Source organism: Stegostoma tigrinum, chromosome 33 (assembly GCF_030684315.1).
Source record: "Stegostoma tigrinum isolate sSteTig4 chromosome 33, sSteTig4.hap1, whole genome shotgun sequence".
In the NCBI taxonomy this organism is placed as follows: Eukaryota; Metazoa; Chordata; class Chondrichthyes; order Orectolobiformes; family Stegostomatidae; genus Stegostoma; species Stegostoma tigrinum.
Window position 1 is genome coordinate 2,299,853 of NC_081386.1, and position 22,034 is coordinate 2,321,886.

The 22,034-nt window shown below is 43.7% G+C and overlaps 1 protein-coding gene across 1 annotated transcript in view; it reads left to right on the forward strand.

Annotated features, from left to right (window-relative positions):
- The window catches only part of adamts17 (ADAM metallopeptidase with thrombospondin type 1 motif, 17), a 505,079-nt gene that overhangs the window by 99,562 nt on the left and 383,483 nt on the right, over window positions 1-22,034 (forward strand). The window contains exons 5-6 of the mRNA XM_059639195.1: window positions 8,762-8,845; window positions 9,352-9,506. Coding sequence (XP_059495178.1) covers window positions 8,762-8,845; window positions 9,352-9,506 — 239 coding nt within the window. The remainder of the gene's footprint in view (window positions 1-8,761; window positions 8,846-9,351; window positions 9,507-22,034) is intronic.

A 22,034-nucleotide genomic window follows, 5' to 3' on the forward strand; every position in this document is an offset into this window, starting at 1 on the left:
TAAGATATTTGCTAATAATTCAATTTGGTTTGATTTATTGTTGTCTCGCATATCTCAGTACGTGAAAAGTTTTGTGTGCAAGGATTAGGCTGAGCGAGGCATACAAGATTATGGCTGCACAGGAAATGCACAAAAGCAAGATCAGCATTAGACTTGAAATTAGAGAGGTCCATTCAGCAGTCTAATAACAGTGGGGAAAAAGCTGTTCATGAACCTGTTGGCATGTGTGTTTAAGCTTCTGTATCTTCCACCTGATGGAAGAGGCTGAAAGAGAGTATAACCGGGTTGGGAGGTGTCTTTGATCTTGGCTGCCTTTCCACAGCAACGTGAAGTGTAGATGAAGTCCATGGATGGGAGGTTGGCTTGTGTGTTGGTCGGGGCTGTGTTCACAACTTTCTGCAGTTTCTTATGGTCCTGAGCAGAGCAGTTGCTGTACCAAGCCATGATGCACCCAGATTGGATGCTTTCTATGGTGCGCTTGTAAAAGTTGGTCAGGGTCCTTATACAGACTGTAACACAAATGATGAGGTACTTGAAATGACATGAACGAAAAGATCTCTGAGAAAAAATGGACATCTAGGATCTGATCTGTATTAGGAGGGAACTATACAGATAATATTTGAATAAGGCATGGCGAATGCCACTACTGCCCTGCAGCATGTGGACTGCAATGGTTGGAGAAGGCAGCTCACCACCACCTTCTCAAGGGCGACTAGGAATGAGTTGCCCATGTCCCCTATGAGTGAATAAAAAAAGTGTTGAGGGATTGAAGAAACCGAGCCTTCCTCAGAGTAGAGAAAAACAGTGGTGTTTGACAGAGCAAATGAGGAGAAACTATTTCCAGTGATAAAAGAGTCAACAACTGGAGGACACAGTTTTAAAGTAATTGTCAACGCACCAGAGATGAAATGGAGATTCATTTTTCTTTTTTCACACCGAGGGTTGTGATCTAGTATACGCTGACAAAGGTGATGGAGATAGATTCAATAATATGTTTCAAAATGCTTCAGAGGAGAAGTTACAGGGCCTGATATTTATCAGGTTGAATACCCTGTTGTGTTTGGAACATGCTGACACAGCTAGTGTTAAGGGGTTTCTGTGTTGAGGTTGATTAGGTGCTGTAGCCAATACTTGAAAATTACAAAAAAGTCTTATGATGTGCTGGAAATAAGCTGCCTGTGCTTGGGGCGGTAACTAGTACAGGGTGTCTATGTCTCTACAAACGTTTTCTTTAATTCCAAAGTGTTTCCACGGCCACCATGCTGCGGAATTTAAATGAGGTGAAACCTTTCCCTTATGTTTATGTTACTGGGATAGTAACAACTAAACTGTGTTCATTTCTGTTGTGTAAATGATGTGCTTTAACTTGATTTGTGTGGTTTTAGTAAATTATGGTATTCTAGACACTACTTAGTAAGTATGGAGGTAGTGACATTCGCCATGCCTTATTCAAATATTATCTGTATAGTTCCCTCCTAATACAGATCAGATCCTAGATGTCCATTTTTTCTCAGAGATCTTTTCGTTCATGTCATTTTGGATGAAACTTGGATAATACAAGATCTGTGGTATCCGTATAACCGTAAGGAATACAGAATCTGGAATGCACCTGCGTTCAACACATGTAATAATGTTATAGGATCTGCAAAGAAGGTACTGTTAAAACCCAATTCCTCCAAAGGAGAATTTCTGAAACAGAGGAAAGGAAATTAGTAGATTTCATGGTGCAAGATTTCTGACTGTTGTTGTGATTTTCATGCACATTGACTGTGTTTGAATTAATAGATGTCCTATTGACCTGTAGAAGCTTTAAATTTAGGATGAAGAATGTGGAGACCTCTAGCTGCCATCCTTGCTACTGCAGTAGCTGGGAACAGTGTGTGACAGAAAACAGTCAAAAGTGTTGCTCCTCTTTCATAGAATGATAGAATCCCTGCAGTGTGGAAACAGGACCTTTGGCCCAACAAATCCACAGAGCATCCCACCCAGGCCCATTCCCCTATAAACCCACCTAATCTACACATCCCTGAATACTATGGGCAATTTAGCATGGTCAGTTCACCTAATCTGCACATCTTTGGACTGTGGGAGGAACCCGGAGGAAACCAATGCAGACACAGAGAGAATGTGCAAACTCCACGCAGGCAGTCACCCAAGGCTGGAATCGAACTTGGGTCTCTGGTGCTGTGAGGCAGCAGTGCTAACCGCTGAGCCTGAGGAACTGTCTTTAATGAGTCTGGATTTCCAGTGGCTTGTTAGGCCATTTTGGAGGACACCAAGATTTAGCCACTGTTACATTTACACCAAATATTAGTAGACGTGTCAGACTACATTTAGCAGGATATTGGGGGACCGGTTATAAAACATCAATCTGACCGTGCATAGCTGTAAAATACGAGGCTACAAATGAGCAAGTATATTGAACTCAAGATTGCGACTTATCCTTGTGAAAGTTGTCCGTCTGGATGCTGGCATTAAATGCAAAACTGTCACTGCTTGCTGCTGCACCATTCATGCAAATACCTTTTACCACTAGGTTCTGCTTAAATATGCCATGTGCCGTTGGAAATACTTGGAATTAAGACAAGATAGGAAAAGATAAGCAGACTCTATTTTTGCATGGTTATTTCTAAGATTTCATCCCTGACCTACCTTTTATCAGAGTGTAGATATTTTCCTCATCAACCTGTATAGAGATGATATTCCACACCTCTGAAGCATGTGGGACTTGAACCCAGATCTCCAAGCTCAAGAAGTAGGGATACTACCCATACATCCTAAAAGACCCTTTGGAGTGTGTGTACTTCTGGCTGGGAACAGATTACAGATTGATCTCAGATAACAAAATGTGAGGCTGGATGAACACAGCAGGCCCAGCAGCATCACAGGAGCACAAAAGCTGACGTTTTGGGCCTAGACCATTCATCAGAGAGGGGGATGGGGTGAGGGTTCTGGAATAAATAGGGAGAGAGGGGGAGGCGGACCGAAGATGGAGAGAAAAGAAGATAGGTGGAGAGGAGAGCATAGGTGGGGAGGTAGGGAGGGGATAGGTCAGTCCAGGGAAGATGGACAGGTCAAGGAGGTGGGATGAGGTTAGTAGGTAGGAGATGGAGGTGCGGCTTGGGGTGGGAGGAAGGGATGGGTGAGAGGAAGAACAGGTTAGGGAGGCAGAGACAGGTTGGACTGGTTTTGGGATGCAGTGGGTGGAGGGGAAGAGCTGGGCTGGTTGTGTGGTGCAGTGGGGGGAGGGGACGAACTGGGCTGGTTTTGGGATGCAGTGGGGGAAGGGGAGATTTTGAAGCTGGTGAAGTCCACATTGATACCATGGGGCTGCAGGGTTCCCAAGCGGAATATGAGTTGCTGTTCCTGCAACCTTCGGGTGGCATCATTGTGGCGCTGCAGGAGGCCCATGATGGACATATCATCTAAAGAATGGGAGGGGGAGTGGAAATGGTTTGCGACTGGGAGGTGCAGTTGTTTATTGCGAACCGAGTGGAGGTGTTCTGCAAAGCGGTCCCCAAGCCTCTGCTTGGTTTCCCCAATGTAGAGGAGGCCACACCGGGTACAATGGATGCAGTATACCACATTGGCAGATGTGCAGGTGAACCTCTGCTTAATATGGAAAGTCATCTTGGGGCCTGGGATAGGCATGAGGGAGGAGGTGTGGGGGCAAGTGTAGCATTTCCTGCGGTTGCGGGGGAAGGTGCCGTGAGTGGTGGGGTTAGAGGGCAGTGTGGAGCGAACAAGGGAGTCACGGAGAGAGTGGTCTCTCCGGAAAGCAGACAAGGGTGGGGATGGAAAAATGTCTTGGGTGGTGGGGTCAGATTGTAGATGTCGGAAGTGTCGGAGGATGATGCGTTGTATCCGGAGGTTGGTGGGGCGGTGTGTGAGAACGAGGGGTATCCTCTTTGGGCGGTTGTGGCGGGGGCGGGGTGTGAGGGATGTGTTGCGTGAAATGCGGGGGACGCGGTCAAGGGCGTTCTCGACCACTTGGGGGGAAAGTTGCGGTCCTTGAAGAATGTGGACATCTGGGATGTGCGGGTGTGGAATGCCTCATCGTGGGAGCAGATGCGGCGGAGGCAGAGGAATTGGGAATAGGGGATGGAATTTTTGCAGGAGGGTGGGTGGGAGGAGGTGTATTCTAGGTAGCTGTGGGAGTCGGTGGGCTTGAAATGGACATCAGTTACAAGCTGGTTGCCTGAGATGGAGACTGAGGTGTCCAGGAAGGTGAGGGATGTGCTGGAGATGGCCCAGGTGAACTGAAGGTTGGAGTGGAAGGTGTTGGTGAAGTGGATGAACTGTTCGAGCTCCTCTGGGTGGCAAGAGGCGGCGCCGATACAATCATCAATGTAACGGAGGAAGAGGTGGGGTTTGGGGCCTGTGTAGGTGCGGAAGAGGGACTGTTCCACGTAACCTACAAAGAGGCAGGCATAGCTGGGGCCCATGCGGGTGCCCACGGCCACCCCCTTTGTCTGTAGGAAGTGGGAGGAATCGTAAGAGAAGTTGTTGAGGGTGAGGACGCGTTCGGCTAGGCTTCTTTCTGTCCGGCAGGCCCGACCAGTCCCTCTCCACCGACACCCTCATCCGCCTAGCCGAACTCGTCCTCACCCTCAGCAACTTCTCTTTCGATTCCTCCCACTTCCTACAGACAAAGGGGGTGGCCGTGGACACCCGCATGGGCCCCAGCTATGCCTGCCTCTTTGTAGGTTACGTGGAACAGTCCCTCTTCCGCACCTACACAGGCCCCAAACCCCACCTCTTCCTCCGTTACATTGATGATTGTATCGGCGCCGCCTCTTGTTCCCCAGAGGAGCTCAAACAGTTCATCCACTTCACCAACACCTTCCACTCCAACCTTCAGTTCACCTGGGCCATCTCCAGCACATCCCTCACCTTCCTGGACACCTCAGTCTCCATCTCAGGCAACCAGCTTGTAACTGATGTCCATTTCAAACCCACCGACTCCCACAGCTACCTAGAATACACCTCCTTCCACCCAGCCTCCTGCAAAAATTCCATCCCCTATTCCCAATTCCTCTGCCTCCGCCGCATCTGCTCCCACGATGAGGCATTCCACTCCCGCACATCCCAGATGTCCACGTTCTTCAAGGACCGCAACTTTCCCCCCACAGTGGGCGAGAACGCCCTTGACCGCACCTCCCGCATTTCACGCAACACATCCCTCACACCCCGCCCCCACCACAACCGCCCAAAGAGGATCCCCCTCGTTCTCACACACCACCCCACCAACCTCCGGATACAACGCATCATCCTCCGACACTTCCGACATCTACAATCCGACCCCACCACCCAAGGCATTTTTCCATCCCCACCCTTGTCTGCTTTCCGGAGAGACCACTCTCTCCGTGACTCCGTTGTTCGCTCCACACCGTGCTCCAACCCCACCACACCCGGCACCTTCCCCTGCAACCGCAGGAAATGCTACACTTGCCGCCACACCTCCTCCCTCACGCCTAGCCCAGGCCCCAAGATGACTTTCCATATTAAGCAGAGGTTCACCTGCACATCTGCCAATGTGGTATACTACATCCATTGTACCCGGTGTGGCTTCCTCTACATTGGGGAAACCAAGCGGAGGCTTGGGGACCGCTTTGCAGAACACCTCCACTCGGTTCGCAATAAACAACTGCACCTCCCAGTCGCAAACCATTTCCACTCCCCCTCCCATTCTTTAGATGACATGTCCATCATGGGCCTCCTGCAGTGCCACAATGATGCCACCCAAAGGTTGCAGGAACAGCAACTCATATTCCGCTTGGGAACCCTGCAGCCCCATGGTATCAATGTGGGCTTCACCAGCTTCAAAATCTCCCCGCCCCCCACCGCATCACACAACCAGCCCAGCTCTTTCCCTCCACCCACTGCATCCCAAAACCAGTCCAACCTGTCTCTGCCTCCCTAACCTGTTCTTCCTCTCACCCATCCCTTCCTCCCACCCCAAGCCGCACCTCCATCTCCTACCTACTAACCTCATCCCACCTCCTTGACCTGTCCATCTTCCCTGGACTGACCTATCCCCTCCCTACCTCCCCACCTGTACTCTCCTCTCCACCTATCTCCTTTTCTCTCCATCTTCGGTCCACCTCCCCCTCTCTCCCTATTTATTCCAGAACCCTCACCCCATCCCCCTCTCTGATGAAGGGTCTCGGCCCGAAACGTCAGCTTTTGTGCTCCTGAGATGCTGCTGGGCCTGCTGTGTTCATCCAGCCTCACATTTTATTATCTTGGATTCTCCAGCATCTGCAGTTCCTATTATCACAGATTGATCTCACCTGTCTTGGCCTTCGCAACAATAAGCCATGCCCTAGATAGAGGAAGAGTGAAGATTTTTTTCTCACATTGCAACAAGGACCTGATTTGAGTAACTCATATTAAGCCAGTCATTTGTTTTAATAGAAGAAGGAAATTTTAATTTCCAGTGGAAATATTAACTAACCCACCATCTGGAAACAGCAGGCGTGTATCGACATTCTGCCCAATTCTTGCTGATTGCCAAAGATGACTTTGGGTAACTGGATTAAAAATTCAGAGACTGGAAACTGCAGACTATACTGGTAAAGAGTTGTGTTGGCCTCAAAATGTTAACTCTGTTTCTATCTGTATCGATACTGCTGACCCAGCTATTTGTTTCTTGTTCCTTAACGTTTATAACATGGCGTCTTTCTATTCATCCTTCCAAAGTGAAGCACTTCACACTTTCCAACCTTCAATACCGTCTTCTGTGCTGTGTCCGTTTCACCTTCCTGCCATTCTAAAGTCTCTAATTATCCTCCTCACTGCTACACATTGAATAGAAATCTGTTCCTGTGAAAATCAGTTCTTGATGAAGGGAGGTTTCAGGAGACAACCTTCAGCAGTTTCCCCTGATCTTGCCAGAGCCCTGTGACAATGACGGATCGCTTCATCCACAGACTAAATGCAGAGACAGAAGTAGAAATGTTTCTGGTTTCAAAAATAAAGAATTTTGATTGATAAGATAACGTTGGCTGGATAATGGGCTCTCAAACTCTGAAAGTGGTAAGGCGTGTCCAAATGGCTGTGCGTCACACTATCTAGCTTCTGCTCTGACTGGGTAGTGCTGTGGTACCAAAATTGGACCAAAATGAATGACAGTTTTTCCAGTTCTGATTGCTGTGGTTGCATGTCACCATAGTCTTACCAGATAATAGGGCTGTTCCCACATTAGAAAGAGATGACTGGTGGTGCTTAAGGCATCCTGAGGGCCACCACACTTCAGGGGGAGGAAGGGGTCGGGAAGCAGAATCCTCCACGGGAATCTCAGCCAGTGCGTGAATTGAATCCACTCTTGTTGGTGTTACTCTGCGTTGCAAACCAGGCATCCAGCCAACTGAGCTCACAAACCCCTATGTATCAAATATATTTCTATTAATCATCACTAATCAAACAAGCTCAGTGTTTTTGTCAGCATGTCTCTGAAGGAATATAAATGAATGGAAATGGCCGTAGGCAGAAAACATTAGATGAGGAAGATTAGTACCACTTAAATCAAAACACAGAAAAAGCTAATCAGGATAGATTTGTAGAGTGTCAAGACCCTCATTGTAAAAAAAAATGATAGTTAAAGTTGGAAGGAAGCAGTTGTTATAAATAGGCATAATTTTATTCCTATTATATTGCCAATAACTAGTTATTGGAACTGGATGCTTCTGTCGGTGACTGAGCAGCTGTTTGCTTTACTCTGCATTTGAAGTTTTCACATTAAACAGTTGCATGTGGAGACACACAGATCCTGCTGACCTTTGGGGACTGAATTGCTGCCTTTTGGGGACCCTTCCTGTGGGTGCTTTTCTTGTGTTAATTCAGTCAGCTGTTCTTGGGAGCTCTCGCCCCAAAGTGTGCATTTACTTGTCCAATACCAAGCATATGCAGATATCAACTGGAAGTCCTTCACTTTCATTTCATTAATTAGCTTTATTACATTCTCTAATGAAAATCAAAAGAACTGTGGATGCTGCAAATCAGGAACAAAAACAAAGTTGCTGGAAAAGCTCAGCAGGTCTGGTAGCATCTGTGAATGAAAAAACAGAGTTAACATTTGAGTTAACGAATTCGTCTGGTGACCCTTCCTCAATTCGTTAACTCAAATGTTAACTCTGTTTTTTCATTCACAGATGCTGCCAGACCTGCTGAGCTTTTCCGGCAACTTTGTTTTTGTTCCTTATAACATTGTCTGTTGTGGGATCGGCTATATGCCACCAAAAACAATTATGAATCCATAAATAGAGAAGTCAACAGCAGCTGAACTGTCCTTCCTTGGAAGATGGGAGGGTGGAAAAGATCAAACACATTACATCAACAATATAGTTGAATTGGAGCTGGCTCAAGAAAGCTGAATGTTAATTTTATGAGGCAATTTACCAAGGAGTGGAAATAATAGTCACACCCCTTGAGTGCTGAACCCATCGCAAACTCTGTCCACATCTCTGACCTCATTCTTTCCACTTCCATTGTCCTTCTTTAAATCTGTCGCTCTTGCTGTCTCTACCCCAATTATCCAATCCTCTGCCTCTGTCTCTCATCTTCTCTCACGGTCCATGTCTCTCTCTGTCAGTACTTCACTATTCCACCCTAATCTCCCTCCACTTGTAATAGTTGTGACACTTAGGTTTTATTTATCCTTTTTTGATGTGTTTCAGACTGAATACATTGTGCTGTTCTTTATGCAATATGCCTTCTTCCACAGTTATCATGGCAGCTGAAAATTGCATTTCTTTGGCAGGTATATAACATGTTTCAGCATCATACCCTGGGAATCAAGATCAATATTCGAGTGACCAAACTAATCTTACTTCGTAATCGTCCAGTAAGTATGACAGGAACAGGAGATCTTTGGATCCCTTGAGTATATTACATGTTTAATTAGAGTATGGCTGATCAATATGTAGTTAACTCATTGGCTTGCCTCAATTCCCAAATAACCTCGCTCAAACAAAATTTGTTTGGATTTCATCCATCACAAGAGCTGCCATTAATTATTACCAACAGACCAGGACACCTGACTCATCAGTATTCAGAATGCTGAGAGATCAGTTTGAGTTATTTTGTATGCTAATTTAATTAGAAAATCTCAGTCTTTTAATCAACAAACATGTTTTTAATTCCTCTTAAATGACCAAATAATTTCACACAGCATGAATCTAAATTTTTAATGCACCCACATCAAACTACAGTGACAGCAAGCAACCAATTCGTGAGGTGTAGAGATTTATAGCAAATTCATTTGTAAAAGCCTAAGATCACTTTCTATTTTACCGTCATTACTTTTGGATTTTCTGCTTTTGCATAATATATTCCGGAATTTTTTTTTAGGAGGAGCTATTGATTGGCCATCATGGAGAACGGTCACTGGAAAGTTTCTGTCGTTGGCAGCACAGGGAATTTGGAGCAAAATATCTGGGGAATAACCATGTTCCTGGTGGGAAAGATGACTTTCCAGCTGTGGATGCTGCTGTGTTTGTCACAAGGTACTTCTGTAGTTTCTTTCTCACATATAACTGTTCTGTGTTCTTTTGGTTGTCAAATCCAGTGCTTTGGGATTGAATAATAACATTATTATCTCCCTCAGGTTGTAAGTCATTATGCAAAACTTGTGGATGTCTAAACTGTTTAAACATTACATATATTAACATTAAACTCCACACAGATTCTTGCACTCTGACTAGAACCGTGCCCATTATCACATTTGTGAGAAACTGAGCGGAAAGCTAATATGCTGAAAGAGAACTGAATGCATCGTATTAATAATGAACATTTATACGCAGTCATTAAGGTACTGACAAAGGCCATTCAGCTCAGTGAGTCAGTGTTGGCTGTCTGTAACACCCTTCTGTATACTCATAGCCATTTCCCTATAATGTCCATGCAATTTCCTTTTGAAATCAAACTTCATCTCCACTTCCTCCATCCAGTGGGCAGTGCATTCTAGGTTTGGAACCACTAAATGTTTTAAAAAAATGTTCTTCCTGACAATCTTCCAGTGGCTCTTACCCAAAACCATATAAGTATGCTTCGGGTATTTATACTATCAGATGATTGAAGCAGATTTCTTTGTCTCTAATGCCTACAACATAGTAAAAATTTCCTAGGGTACACCCCATGACTTTTCAGATCAAATTTAGTACTGAATCAAATAAGATATCGAGATAGGAGGCAAAGTACAGGTTCCAAGTAGCATCTTAAAGAAGGCATGAGAGATGGAAGAAAGGAATTCCAGAACATAGAATCATTTGAAATAGTTTTTATTACAGATGGAGTATGCTCCAAGTATCCCAGTCATTCCATTGGTCAATGCAATGCTTCATTGACTCAGGTAAGGATAAATTCAGTGGGATACTTTTGGGAAAGTGCCTCAAATTATAAATTTCCTATCGAATCATGGTATAAATTCTGGGAATAAGAAGACAATCATTTATAAATATAAGTCTTTCTGACTCAGCTTTTTTAAGTTATTCTTGTGATATAGACAACCTGAACATCCCCAGTTGCTCAGAGACACATATGGTCAACGTGAAAGTAAAAGTGGAAACATGTGTAGGCCAAAGATGGCTGGTTTATTTCCCTGAATGGTACTAGGAGAAAGCGGATTTACAAATTTGCTTGGGAAAGGTTTTTTTTTAACAAGATAGTTGGAACTACAGATGCTGGAGAATCTGAGATAACAAGCTGTAGAGCTGGATGAACACAGCAGGCCAAGCAGCACCATAGGAGCAGGAAAGCTGACGTTTCGGACCTAGACCCTTCTTCAGAAATGCCATTGCTGTGTTCATCCAGCTCTACACCTTGTTATCTAAGGTTTTTTTAAATGTTTAGTTCCAGATAGTAGATAACCAGATTATTTTGGATTTAATTTTCTGTGCTCTGATTAAGATCTTTCTAATCATTTCCTGTAAAACTAATTACAAAGAAGAAAAATCATTTGTGTACTGGCTTATACTAGTTTATATTCATGTTCTATGCTTGTTTAAATTTATACTACTTTTTGTGCATTATAATGTCCGACAGTCATTCAGAAACTTTTGCGGTATATCTTATACTGTCAGAGGTGAGGATAATGGAGTATTTAACCCAAAGTTAGAAGTGCAAAAGTGGAAAATAACTGTCTGATACTGCAATAGCAGGACCATCATTTGGGTTTGGCAAGGTGGTGGTAGTTGAGTGTGTTAGTATCTGGCGCCAGTCCGAAGACAAGCTGGCGGCAGCATAAAAGGAACTAAGCATGAAAATGAGTGAGTTTGGCAGCAAGTCAAGTTGTACCACCCAGATCTTCAACTGTCTGTGAGCTGTTGATCTCCAGGAAGTTGCAAGTGGTATTTTGTTGACGTCATTTTACCAGAGTGGAGAAGTGAAAAAGGTTATTAGCTCAAGTTCACAATACTGAACACAACTGAACATATATGCTTCCTCCTGCTGAGATAACTGCTGACAGTTACTCAAAGGCTTGTCCAGATGAGAGAGTACATGAGTGGGCTAAATAGCAGGGGGAGAATTGCCGTTATGACCAGAATGCAAACTATGATTTGAGACTCCACTTGTGGGGTGGAGATTTGCAGATGCCACCTCAGCCTGGATAGTATATAGAAATTAAACTTGTGATAATGAGTTAGGATGATAGTGGTTTAACACAGTGCTTTCACCTGTGTGTCTTTTATTGGAATCCAGCTCAGATTAATGGATTGAATGTCTGCAGACATCAAGGATTTTCTATGGAGTTTTTTTTATTCATTTGCGGGACGTGGGTGTCACTGGCTGGCAAGCATTTATTGCCTGTGCCTAGCTGCTCCTTCTTGAAACACTGCAGTCCGTTGGCTGTGGTTTTACCCACAGTGCGATTATGGAGGGAATTCCAGGATTTTGAATCAATGACAGTGAAGGAATAATGGTCTACTTCCAAGTCAGGATAGTGAGTTGCTTGGAGGAGAACTTGAAGATGGTGGTGTTCCCATGTATATGTTGCCCTTGTCCTTCTAGATGAAAATGGTTGTGGTTTGGTGAATTTCTGCAGTGCATTTTATGGATACTGCTACTGACAAAGTGGGCTGCTTTGTCCTGGTTGATGTCAAGATTCTGGAGTGTTTTTGGAGCTACACTCATTCAGGCAAGTGGGGAGTATTCCTGATCTGTGCATTGTATGTGAGGCTTTTGGGAGTCAGGAGGCAAGTTACTCTCTGTAGTATTCCTAACCTCTGACCTGCTGTTGTAGCCACTGTGAAAAAAACAAAAGAACAAAACAGCACAGGAACAGGCCCTGCGGTCCTCCAAGCTTGTGCCAATCAGTATACTCTGACTAAAAAAAAACCTTCTGCCCTTATTTGATCCGTATCCCTCTATTCTCTCCCTCTTCATGTAACCATCCAGATACCTCTTTAATGTTGCCAACGTGCCTGCTTCCACCACCTCCTCTGGCAGTGTATCCCAGGCTCCCACCACTGTCTGCATGAAAAACGTTCCTTGCACATCTCCCTTAAAGTTTTGCCTCCTCATCTTGAATCTGTAATTGAAACTTCAACTTTGGGGAAAAAGCCTCTGACTATTCTTCTCACAATTTTGTAGACCTCTATCAGGTCTCCTCTCGGCCACCAGTGAAAACTTTCCAGTGAAAGTAATCCTAGTCTTTTAACCTTTCCTCATAGCCACTGGCCTCGAGAACGGGCAACATCCTGATGAACCTTCTCTACACTTTCTTGAAAGCATCCATGTCCTTCTGGTAGTGTGGCCACCAAAACTGCACACAATACTCCAAATCTGGCCTAACAAGAGTTATATGTAGATGCAACATGTTTTGCCAACTTTTGTACACCATGCAAGGCAATGAGGGCAATGAGATGAAGGCAAGCATGCCATATGCCTTCTTAATCACCTTGGCCACCTGTGATGCCTCTTTTAATGAACTGTGGACCTGCATGCTCAGATCTCTCTGTATATTAGTGTTCTCAAGAGTTCTGCCATTTACAATATAATTCACACCTAAATCTGATCATCCAAAATGCATCAGCTCACGCTTGTCTGGTCTGAACTCCATCTGCCATTTATGTGCCCAAGTCACCAATCTGTCTATATCCTGTTGTATCCTTTCACAGTTGTTGGCACTGTCAGCAACTCCACCAATCTTCATGTCATCAGCAAACTTATTTATCACTTTCCTCCAGATCATTTATATATAATCCAAACAACAGAGCACCTAAGACTGACCCCTGTGGAACATCACTAGTTACTGGTCTCCATCCTGAAAAATACCCTTTCACATCTACACTGTATTCTATGACTAAGCCAGTTTTGTATCTATCAAGCCAGCCCACACTGAATCCCATGCGATTTTAGTTTTTGTACCAAAAGGGATGTCATCAAATGTCGTACTAAAGTCCATGTAAATTGCTCTCCATCTGAGCCCCTGTGTTTGGGTTATCCAAGATGGAGAGCAGGAAAAACATTGTGGCTGTAGGAGCTGCTCAATTTTTGAGGCATTTTCAGTGTTGGAGCTGATTTCCTCGAATTTTCGGAGCAGTAATTACTGTTTTATAAGCCACTGCATTGTTTTGGAACTTTGAGAAAACAACGACACTTTAAAAGGGAGGAAGAGAAAGAAAGGTATAGACTTTCATGGGAAGTGATTCAAATGGAAAAAGGAACCTACACTGTTGTAATACCTAGTAGTGATCTGCATAGCTGTGGCCTCTGCTGTTTGATTTCAAGTATCTCTGGAAATTTGAGTTCATCTGATAAAATTTAACAAACAGTGAAATTCACAGCTGACCTTGGAGAAACCTGCATGGGAGAGATCATAGCAGGGGAACAGCTAAGTGGATAGTTTTTAAGTGTAACCTTACTGTTTACTTTTGTAAATCTACAGTCGCGAGTAGAGTGGATTCTTTTTTAATTATATGTTATTTTTGAGATCTGTCTCTTGATTAAATTTGAAAAATATAAGAAATAGTTACTAAGTAGCCTGGAGCATTGTTTTTTTAGAGCAGTAAGACTGTGCTATTTTCTGGGTTTGTAGATTATTAAGGTGCAAAGGTGGCCTTTAGTAGGGTGGTGTGCTCTTCCTGTTGGATGTGGGAGATTAGGGGGAATTTCAAGTTACCGATGATCATGTCTGCAGGAAGTATGTTTGGTTGTGAATCCTATTGGATCACTTGAATTGGTTTGAGTGGCAGTTATATGCAATGAGGAATTTATAGAAGTTAGGGGGTATGATGAATGGCAGATGTAGGAAGGGAGAAAAACTGTACATACAGTCAGTTAGATAGGTTACCTCCAGGAAAGTTAGGAGAGGGAAGTAGGTTGTGTGGGATATCCTGTGGTTATCCCCAACTCAAACAAATGTGCTGTTTTGGAAAATGTAGGCAATGTTGGAATCTCAGGGGAATATAGCAAGAGAGGAGGGGAAGTGATATTTTTGATTAGGGATAACATTACGGCTATATTTAAGAAGGATATTCCTGGGAATACATCCAGCAAAGTTATTTAGATGAAACTAAGAAATAAGAAAGGGATGATCACTTTATTGGGATTGTACTATAGACTGCCCCCCAATAGTCAGTGGGAAATTGAGGAACAATTTTATGAGGAGATCTCAGTTATCTGCAAAGAATAGTGGGGTGGTTATGGTAGGGGTTTTTAATTTTCCAAACATAGATTGGGACTGTCATAGTGTTAAGGGCTTGGATGGAGAGGAATTTTTTGATTCAGTATGTGGACCTACAAGAGAAGGTGCAAGACTTGACCTGTTGTTGGGAAATGAGGCAAGGCAGTTGACCAAGGTGTCAGTATGGGAGCACATTTGGGCCAGTGATCATAATTCGATTAGTTTTAAAATAGCGATGGGAAAGGATAGACCAGACCTAAAAGTAAACTTCTAAATTGGAGGAAGGCCAATTTTGACGTTATTAGGCTAGAACTTTTAAAAGTTGCTTGGGGACGGATGTTTACAGGTAAAAGGACAGCTGGAAAATGGGAAGCTTTCAAAACTGAGATACCGAGGCTCCAGAGACAATATGTTCCTGTTAGGGAAAGGCTGGTAGGTGTAGGAAATGCTGGATGACTAGAGAAATTAAGGTTTTTGTCAAGAATAAGAGGGAAGCATATGTCAGGTATAGACAGCAGAGATTGAGTGAATCCTTAGAGTATAAAAGCAGTGGGAGAGTATATAAGAGGGAAATAAGGAGGACACAAAGGGGGCATGAGATAGCTTTGGCATGTATGGTGAAGGAGAGGCCAAAGGGTTTTGTTTAGCTTACATTAAGGGCAAAAGAGTAACTAGGGAGAGAATGGGGCTCTGTAAAGATCAGTAAGGCCGTTTATGTGTGAATCACAGGAGATAGAGGAGACACTAAATGAGTATTTTGCATCAGTGTTTACTGTGAAGAACGATATGGAAGATGTAGAGAGTGGGGAAATAAATAGCGACATGTTGAAAAATGTCCATATTACGGAGAAGGTGGTGCTGGACATCTTAAGGTGCGTAAAGATGGATAAACCTCTCAAACCTGATCAGATGTACCCTAGAACTTTGTAGGAAGCTAGGGAAGAGATTGCTTGGCCCCTTGCTGAGATATTTATTTCATTGATAGCCACAGGTGAAGTGCCAGAAGACTGGAGGTTGGCTTACATGGTGTCACTAATGAAGAAATATGTTAAGGAAAAACCAGGAAACTATAGTTTGGTGAGCCTGACATTGGTGGTGGGCAAGTTGTTTGGAGCGACAGGATTTATATGTATTTGGAAAGGCAAGGACTGATCAGGGATAGTCAATGTGGCTTCGTGCATGGGAAATCATCTCTCACTAACTTGATTGAGTTTTTTGAAGAAGTAACAAAGAAGATTGTTGAGGGCTGATTGGTGGACGTGATCTATGTGGACAAGGTTTCTCATGGTAAGCTGGTTGGAAAGGTTAGATTACATGGAATACAGGGAGAACTAGCCATTTGGGTACAGAACTGGATCAAAGGTAGAAAATAGAGGTTAGGCTGGGGCTATTTTCCTTGGAGCCTTATAGGTTGAGGGGTGACTTTATAGAGGTTTATGAAATCATGAGAGGCATGCATACAGTAAATAGACAAGGTATTTTCCCTGGGGTTGGGGGTGTCCAAATCCAGAAGGCATAGGTTTAAGGTGAAAGGGGAAGATTTAGAAGAGATCTAAGAGGCAGCTTGTTCTCACAGAGGGTGATGCATGTATGGAATGAGCTGCCAAAGAAAGTGGTGAAGACTGGTACAATTACAATAGTTAAAGGGCATCTGGATGAGTATATGAATAGTAAAGGTTTAGAGGGATATGGGCCAAATGCTGGCAAATGGAACTACATTAATTTAGGATATATGGTTGGCATAGACGAGTTGGACCGAAGGGCCTGCTTCCATGTTTTACAACTCTATGACTCTAAGTGGCAAGCCTAAATGAATTTCTGGTTAATGATTACCCCTGAATGTCGATAGAGGGGGCTTCAGTGGTGATAACATCAATGAATATTGAGGGGCGTTGTTTAGATTGTTCTGTTATTGGTGATGGTCATAGCCTGGAATTTGTGTGGCACAAATGTTACTTGCCACTTGTCAGCTCAAGCCTGTATATTGTTCAGATCTCATTACATTTGAACATAGACTACTTCAGTGTCTGAGGAGTCACGAATGGTGCTGACCATTGAGCAATTATTGCCAAATATCTCCACTTCTGATCTTATGATGGAGGGAAAGTCTTTAATGAAGCAGCTGATGATAGTTGGGCCTAAACTGGGGAACTCTTGTAGACATGTTCTAGAGCTAAGATGACTGACCTGCAACAACCGAGACCATCTTCTATGTGCCAGATATGACTGCAATCAGTGGAGTGTCTTCCTCTGATTCCAGTTTTGCTAGGGCTCCTTGATGCGACACTTGGTTGAATGCAGCCTTGATGTTGGGGGCTGTCACTTTCACCTCTACTCTAGAATTCAGTTCAGTTTGCCCACATTCGAGCCAAGGCTGTAATGAAGTCAGGAGCTGGGTGGCCCTGGTGGAACCCAAACTGAGAATCACTGAACAGGTTATTTCTGAGCAGGCGCTCATTGATAGCAGTGTAGATGACACCTTCCATCACTTTATTGATAACTGAAAGTATACTGATGGAGCGATAATTGACTGGGTTGGATTTGTCTGGCTTTTTATGTACAGACATGCCTGTGTAATTTTCTGCATTGTCTGGTAGACCAGTATTGTAACTATACTAGTACATCTTGGCTAGGAGAGCGGCAAGTTCTAGAGTCCAGGCCTTCAGTACTATTGCTGGAATGTTGCCTCTGTAGTATCCACTGTCTCCAACTGTTTCTTGATATTATGTAGAGTGATTTGAATTGGCTGGAGACTGGTATCTATGTTGCTGGAGACCGCTGGAGGAGGCTGAGATGATCATCCACTTGGCTTAGATGTGATCTGTTGGTTGTAGGATCACTTAGCTCTTTCTGTCTTTTGCTGTTTATGCTGTTTGGCGTACAAGTAGTCCTGTTTGGTAGCGTCTCCAGGTTGAGACCACATTTTCAGTTGTGCCTGGTGCTGCTCCTGGCTTGTCCTGCACTCTCCATTGAAACAGGTTTGGTCCTCTGGCTTGAAGGTAATGGTTGTGTGGGGGATATGCTGAGGCATGAGGTTGTAGTTTATACTGGAGTGGAATTCTGCTGCTGTTGAAGGCCCAGATCGCCACCTGGATGCCCAGTCTTGAGTTGGTAGATCTGTTCAATGTCTGTCCTCTTTAGCACGGTGATAGTGCCACACAGCATGGTGGAGGTTATTCTCAACGTGAAGGTGGGCTTTTGTATCCACGAGAACTGTACGGTAATCACTGTTACTGATACTGCTGTCATGGACAGATGCACCTGCAGTTGGAAGATTGGTGAGGATGGGGTAAAGTATGTTTCTCCCTCTTGTTGGTTCACACACTACCTGTCGCATACTTAGTCTAGCTGCTGTGTTCTTTAGGACCCGACCAATTCGATCAGTAGTACTACTACTGTGCCAGGCTTGGTGGTGGACGTTGAAATCCCCCATCCAGAGTACATTTTGTGCCTTTGCCATCCTCAGTACTTCTCCTGAGTTTTGTTCAACACGGAGTCCTGATTCATCAACCGAGGGAGGATGGTACGTAGTAATTAGCAGGAGGTTTCCTTGCCGAAGTTTAACATGAAGCCATGAGACCTCATGTGTTCCAGAGTCAATGTTGAGGACTCCCAGTGCAACTCCCTGTACAGCACTGTGCTGCTACCTCTGCTGGCCTGTCCTGCCGTGGAACAGGACTTACCCAGGGATGGTGAAGGTGGTGTCTAAGACATAGTCAAACTCACAGTCGTATCTTAGAGACAATATCAGGCTGTTACTTGTCTAGTCTGTGAGACAACTCTCCCAATTTTGACACTAGTCCCCAGATGTTAGTGAGGAGGATTTTGCACAGTAAACAGGGGCTGTGTCAGGTCAATACCAGGTGATCCATCCGGCTTCATTTCGTTGAGGCATTGTAGCGATTGGTAGCCATGTTAAAAACACCTGATGGACATTTGACAATGGGTGCTGAGCTCAGACCTTGGCTCTTATCTTGTCACCAAGTAGCCACACGAATAGCCTGCTCTGAGTGCTAGTTTACCAAGTCTGCACTGTCACTTAAGGAAATGCTGTCATGGATCTACTGGGAGTAGTGAACTAGAATTCACTGTTAAAGTACGAGGCTTTGCTAAAACTATATAAAACACTAGTCAGACCACAATTGGAATGCTGTGAATAGTTTTGAGCCCCTTGAAAAATGTGCTGGTGCTGGAGGCTGATCTCAGGTATGGAATAGATATAGAATTCCTACAGTGTGGAAATAAGCCCTTCGGCCCAACAAGGCCACACTGAACCTCAGAACATCTCACCTCGACCCATCCCCCTATAACCCACCTAATCTACACCTCCCTGAACACTATGGGCAATTTGGCATGGCCAATCCACCTACCCTGCAGATCTTTGGACTGTAGGAGGAAACCCAAGCAGACAAGGGGAGAATGTGCAAACTCTACACACACAGCCGCCAGAGGCTGGAATCAAACCCAGGTCCCTGGCGCTGAGAGGCAGCAGTGCTAACCACTGTGTCACTGTGGAAGGACAGCCTTATGCGGAAAGGTTGAGTAAATTGGACTTGCACTTGTTAGAATATAGAAAAATGAGAGGTAACCTTATTGAAATGTACAAGACTGTTCGAGGATTTGACAGAGTAGATGTGAAAAGGTTTTTTTTCCTCATTTGAGAGAGAGCCTAGAATCAGAGAGTGGTATCTCAGAATAAGGGCACAAAATTTAAAACATAGATGAAGAGGAATTCCCTTTCTGAGTGTAGAGAATCTGTGAAATTCTTTACTATAGAGGACAGTAGAGGCTAGATCATATTATTCAAGGCTCAGATAAGCAGATTTTTAATCAGTAAGAGAATAAAGGATTATGGTAGAAGGCATTGAATGGCAGAGCAGACTTGATGGGCTGAATGGTCTATTTCTGAGAAATTTCTTGTACCTTCAGTGTAAACAGATACATTTAGCATCTTTGCTGTTTTTCTGTTTTGATTCATTCTTGGGTTTTGGGTATCGCTGGTTGGGCCAATATTTGTTGTCCATCTCTAGTTGCTAATAGATTAGATTAAATTAGATTTCCTACAGTGTGGAAACAGGCCCTTCGGCCCAACAAGTCCACACTGCCCCTTGAAGCATCCCACCCAGACCCATCCCCCTATAACCCACACAGCCCTGAACACTATGGGCAATTTAGCATGGCCAATCCACCTAGCCTGCACATCTTTGGACTGTGGGAGGAAACCGGAGCACCCAGAGGAAACCCATGCAGACATGGGGAGAATGTGCAAACTCCACACAGACAGTCGCCCGAGGTGGGAATTGAACCCGGGTGTCTGACGCTTTGAGGCTGCAGTGCTAACCACTGAGCCATAATAGATGCAGCTGAATGACTGACCTTTGTAAATCAATCACGTGACGTTTAGTGAGAGGTGAGGAAAGGAGAGTAATTTCCTTCCCTAAAGTACATTGTTAAACCTGATGAGTTTTCACAAGGAGTGGCAGATGGAGTTTAATTTAGATAAATATGAGGCGTTGCATGTTGGTGCAACAAACCAGGATAGGACTTGTACAATGGTGGACCCTGGGGAGTGTTGCCAAAGAAAGAGACCTTGAGATTCAGGCACATAGTTCCTTAAAAATGGAATTACAGGCAGACAAGGTGCTGAAGAAGCTGTTTGGTATGCTCGCCTTCATTGGTCAGAGCATTGAGTATTGGAGTTAGGATGTCATGTTGTGGCTGTACAGGACATTGGTAAGGCCGTTTTTAGAACACTGTGTACAACTCTGGTAGCCCTTTTATAGGAAGGATGTTGTGAAACTTGAGAAAAGATTTACAAGGATGTTGCTGGGACTGAAGAGCTTGAGTTATAAGGAGAGATTGAATAGGTTGGGGCTATTTTCCCTGGTGTGGTGCACTTTTGTGGCTGGTCATTTAGACTTGGGTCTTTACGTGAATTAGGAGTGTTCTTTCTTTTTGCAAAGTCTTTTGAATGTCGTTTCTATTCCACTTAGAGAGTGTGGATTTACTTGTTGCTGGTAATTTTTGCAGATCTGTTGCCAACTGATCTCTCTTCTCAGTCTTAGTAACAAGCTAACAGTTACAACCACTGCAAACTCACCACTTATGATTTGTTTTTCTGCAAAGATATCAGATGTTGCATGTTCCACAAAGTATGAAAATCCAGCTTCTTGTGAAATTATATGCTCTTGTATAAATATTAAATAACCGCACAGTTTCAACTTTCCTTCAGGTTGTAAAAAAACAGCTAAAGGATTTATTTTCTAAATAAAATGTGCAATCCTTCTAGTAGACAAAGCTAAGTGTATCGCAGACCATTCATCAAACTCCTGCTATTGTGCGGGGATCGTGCTGCTTTACCAAACTGAGAAAGTCAATTTAATTAAAGTAGGTGGTGGAGGCTGGTACAAATACGACATTTATGTTTGGATGTGCGAAGGGTTTCAAGGGATATGAGCCAAATGTTGGCAAATGGGACCAGATTAATTTAGGATATCTGGTTGGTTTGGATGAGTAGGACCAAAGGTCTGTTGCCGTGTTGTACAAGTCAATGATTCTACAAAATGTTATGGATGCTGGAAATCAGAAACATCACAGAAAATGCTAGAGAAATTCAGCAGGTCTGACAGCATATATGGGGAAAGAAACATAGTTAACACTTTGAGGCTGAAATGATACTTTTCAGCAGGTCTGACAGCATATATGGGGAAAGAAACATAGTTAACACTTTGAGGCTGAAATGATACTTTTCAGCAGGTCTGACAGCATATATGGGGAAAGAAACATAGTTAACACTTTGAGGCTGAAATGATACTTTTCAGTAAATTAACTTCCCTTTCATTGCATGATTCCTCTGTGTGTTTTAGGGGCACCACATTCTGCAACCATTACATTTCCCTGAAAAACAAGAAGCAATTCTTTTTGCATATTGAAATGACCATCATCCTCAAACATTTATTTGATGAAGGAGTGCATCTGCTGTGGAAAGCAGCCACACTCATTATCCTATCATACATATATTAGCTGTTAAAAACATTATTTTTAAAAATTTGTTCGTGGCATGTGGGCCAGTATTTATTGCCTGTCACTAAAAATTATCCAGAGGATGGTTAAGTGTTAATCATATTGCTGTAGGTCTGAAGTCACATGTAGAAGTAATGAGACGTCAATTTAATTTGCTGATGAACTTTCGTGAACGGGATGGTTTTATGACAGTTGTATGTTGTGCATTGGAATCGATGAATCAATGTAGCAAGCAGGAATCAAGTTTTTAATAGCAAACTAGGCCGAGATGGGGAATAAATTGGTGATAAAGCAGTGTGACTAGCTGGATTTTGTGAAGAAAATAATTTGCGGGGGGCATAGGATCAAATAAGACTATAAGGCCTAGAATAAACTTATCGCCAAC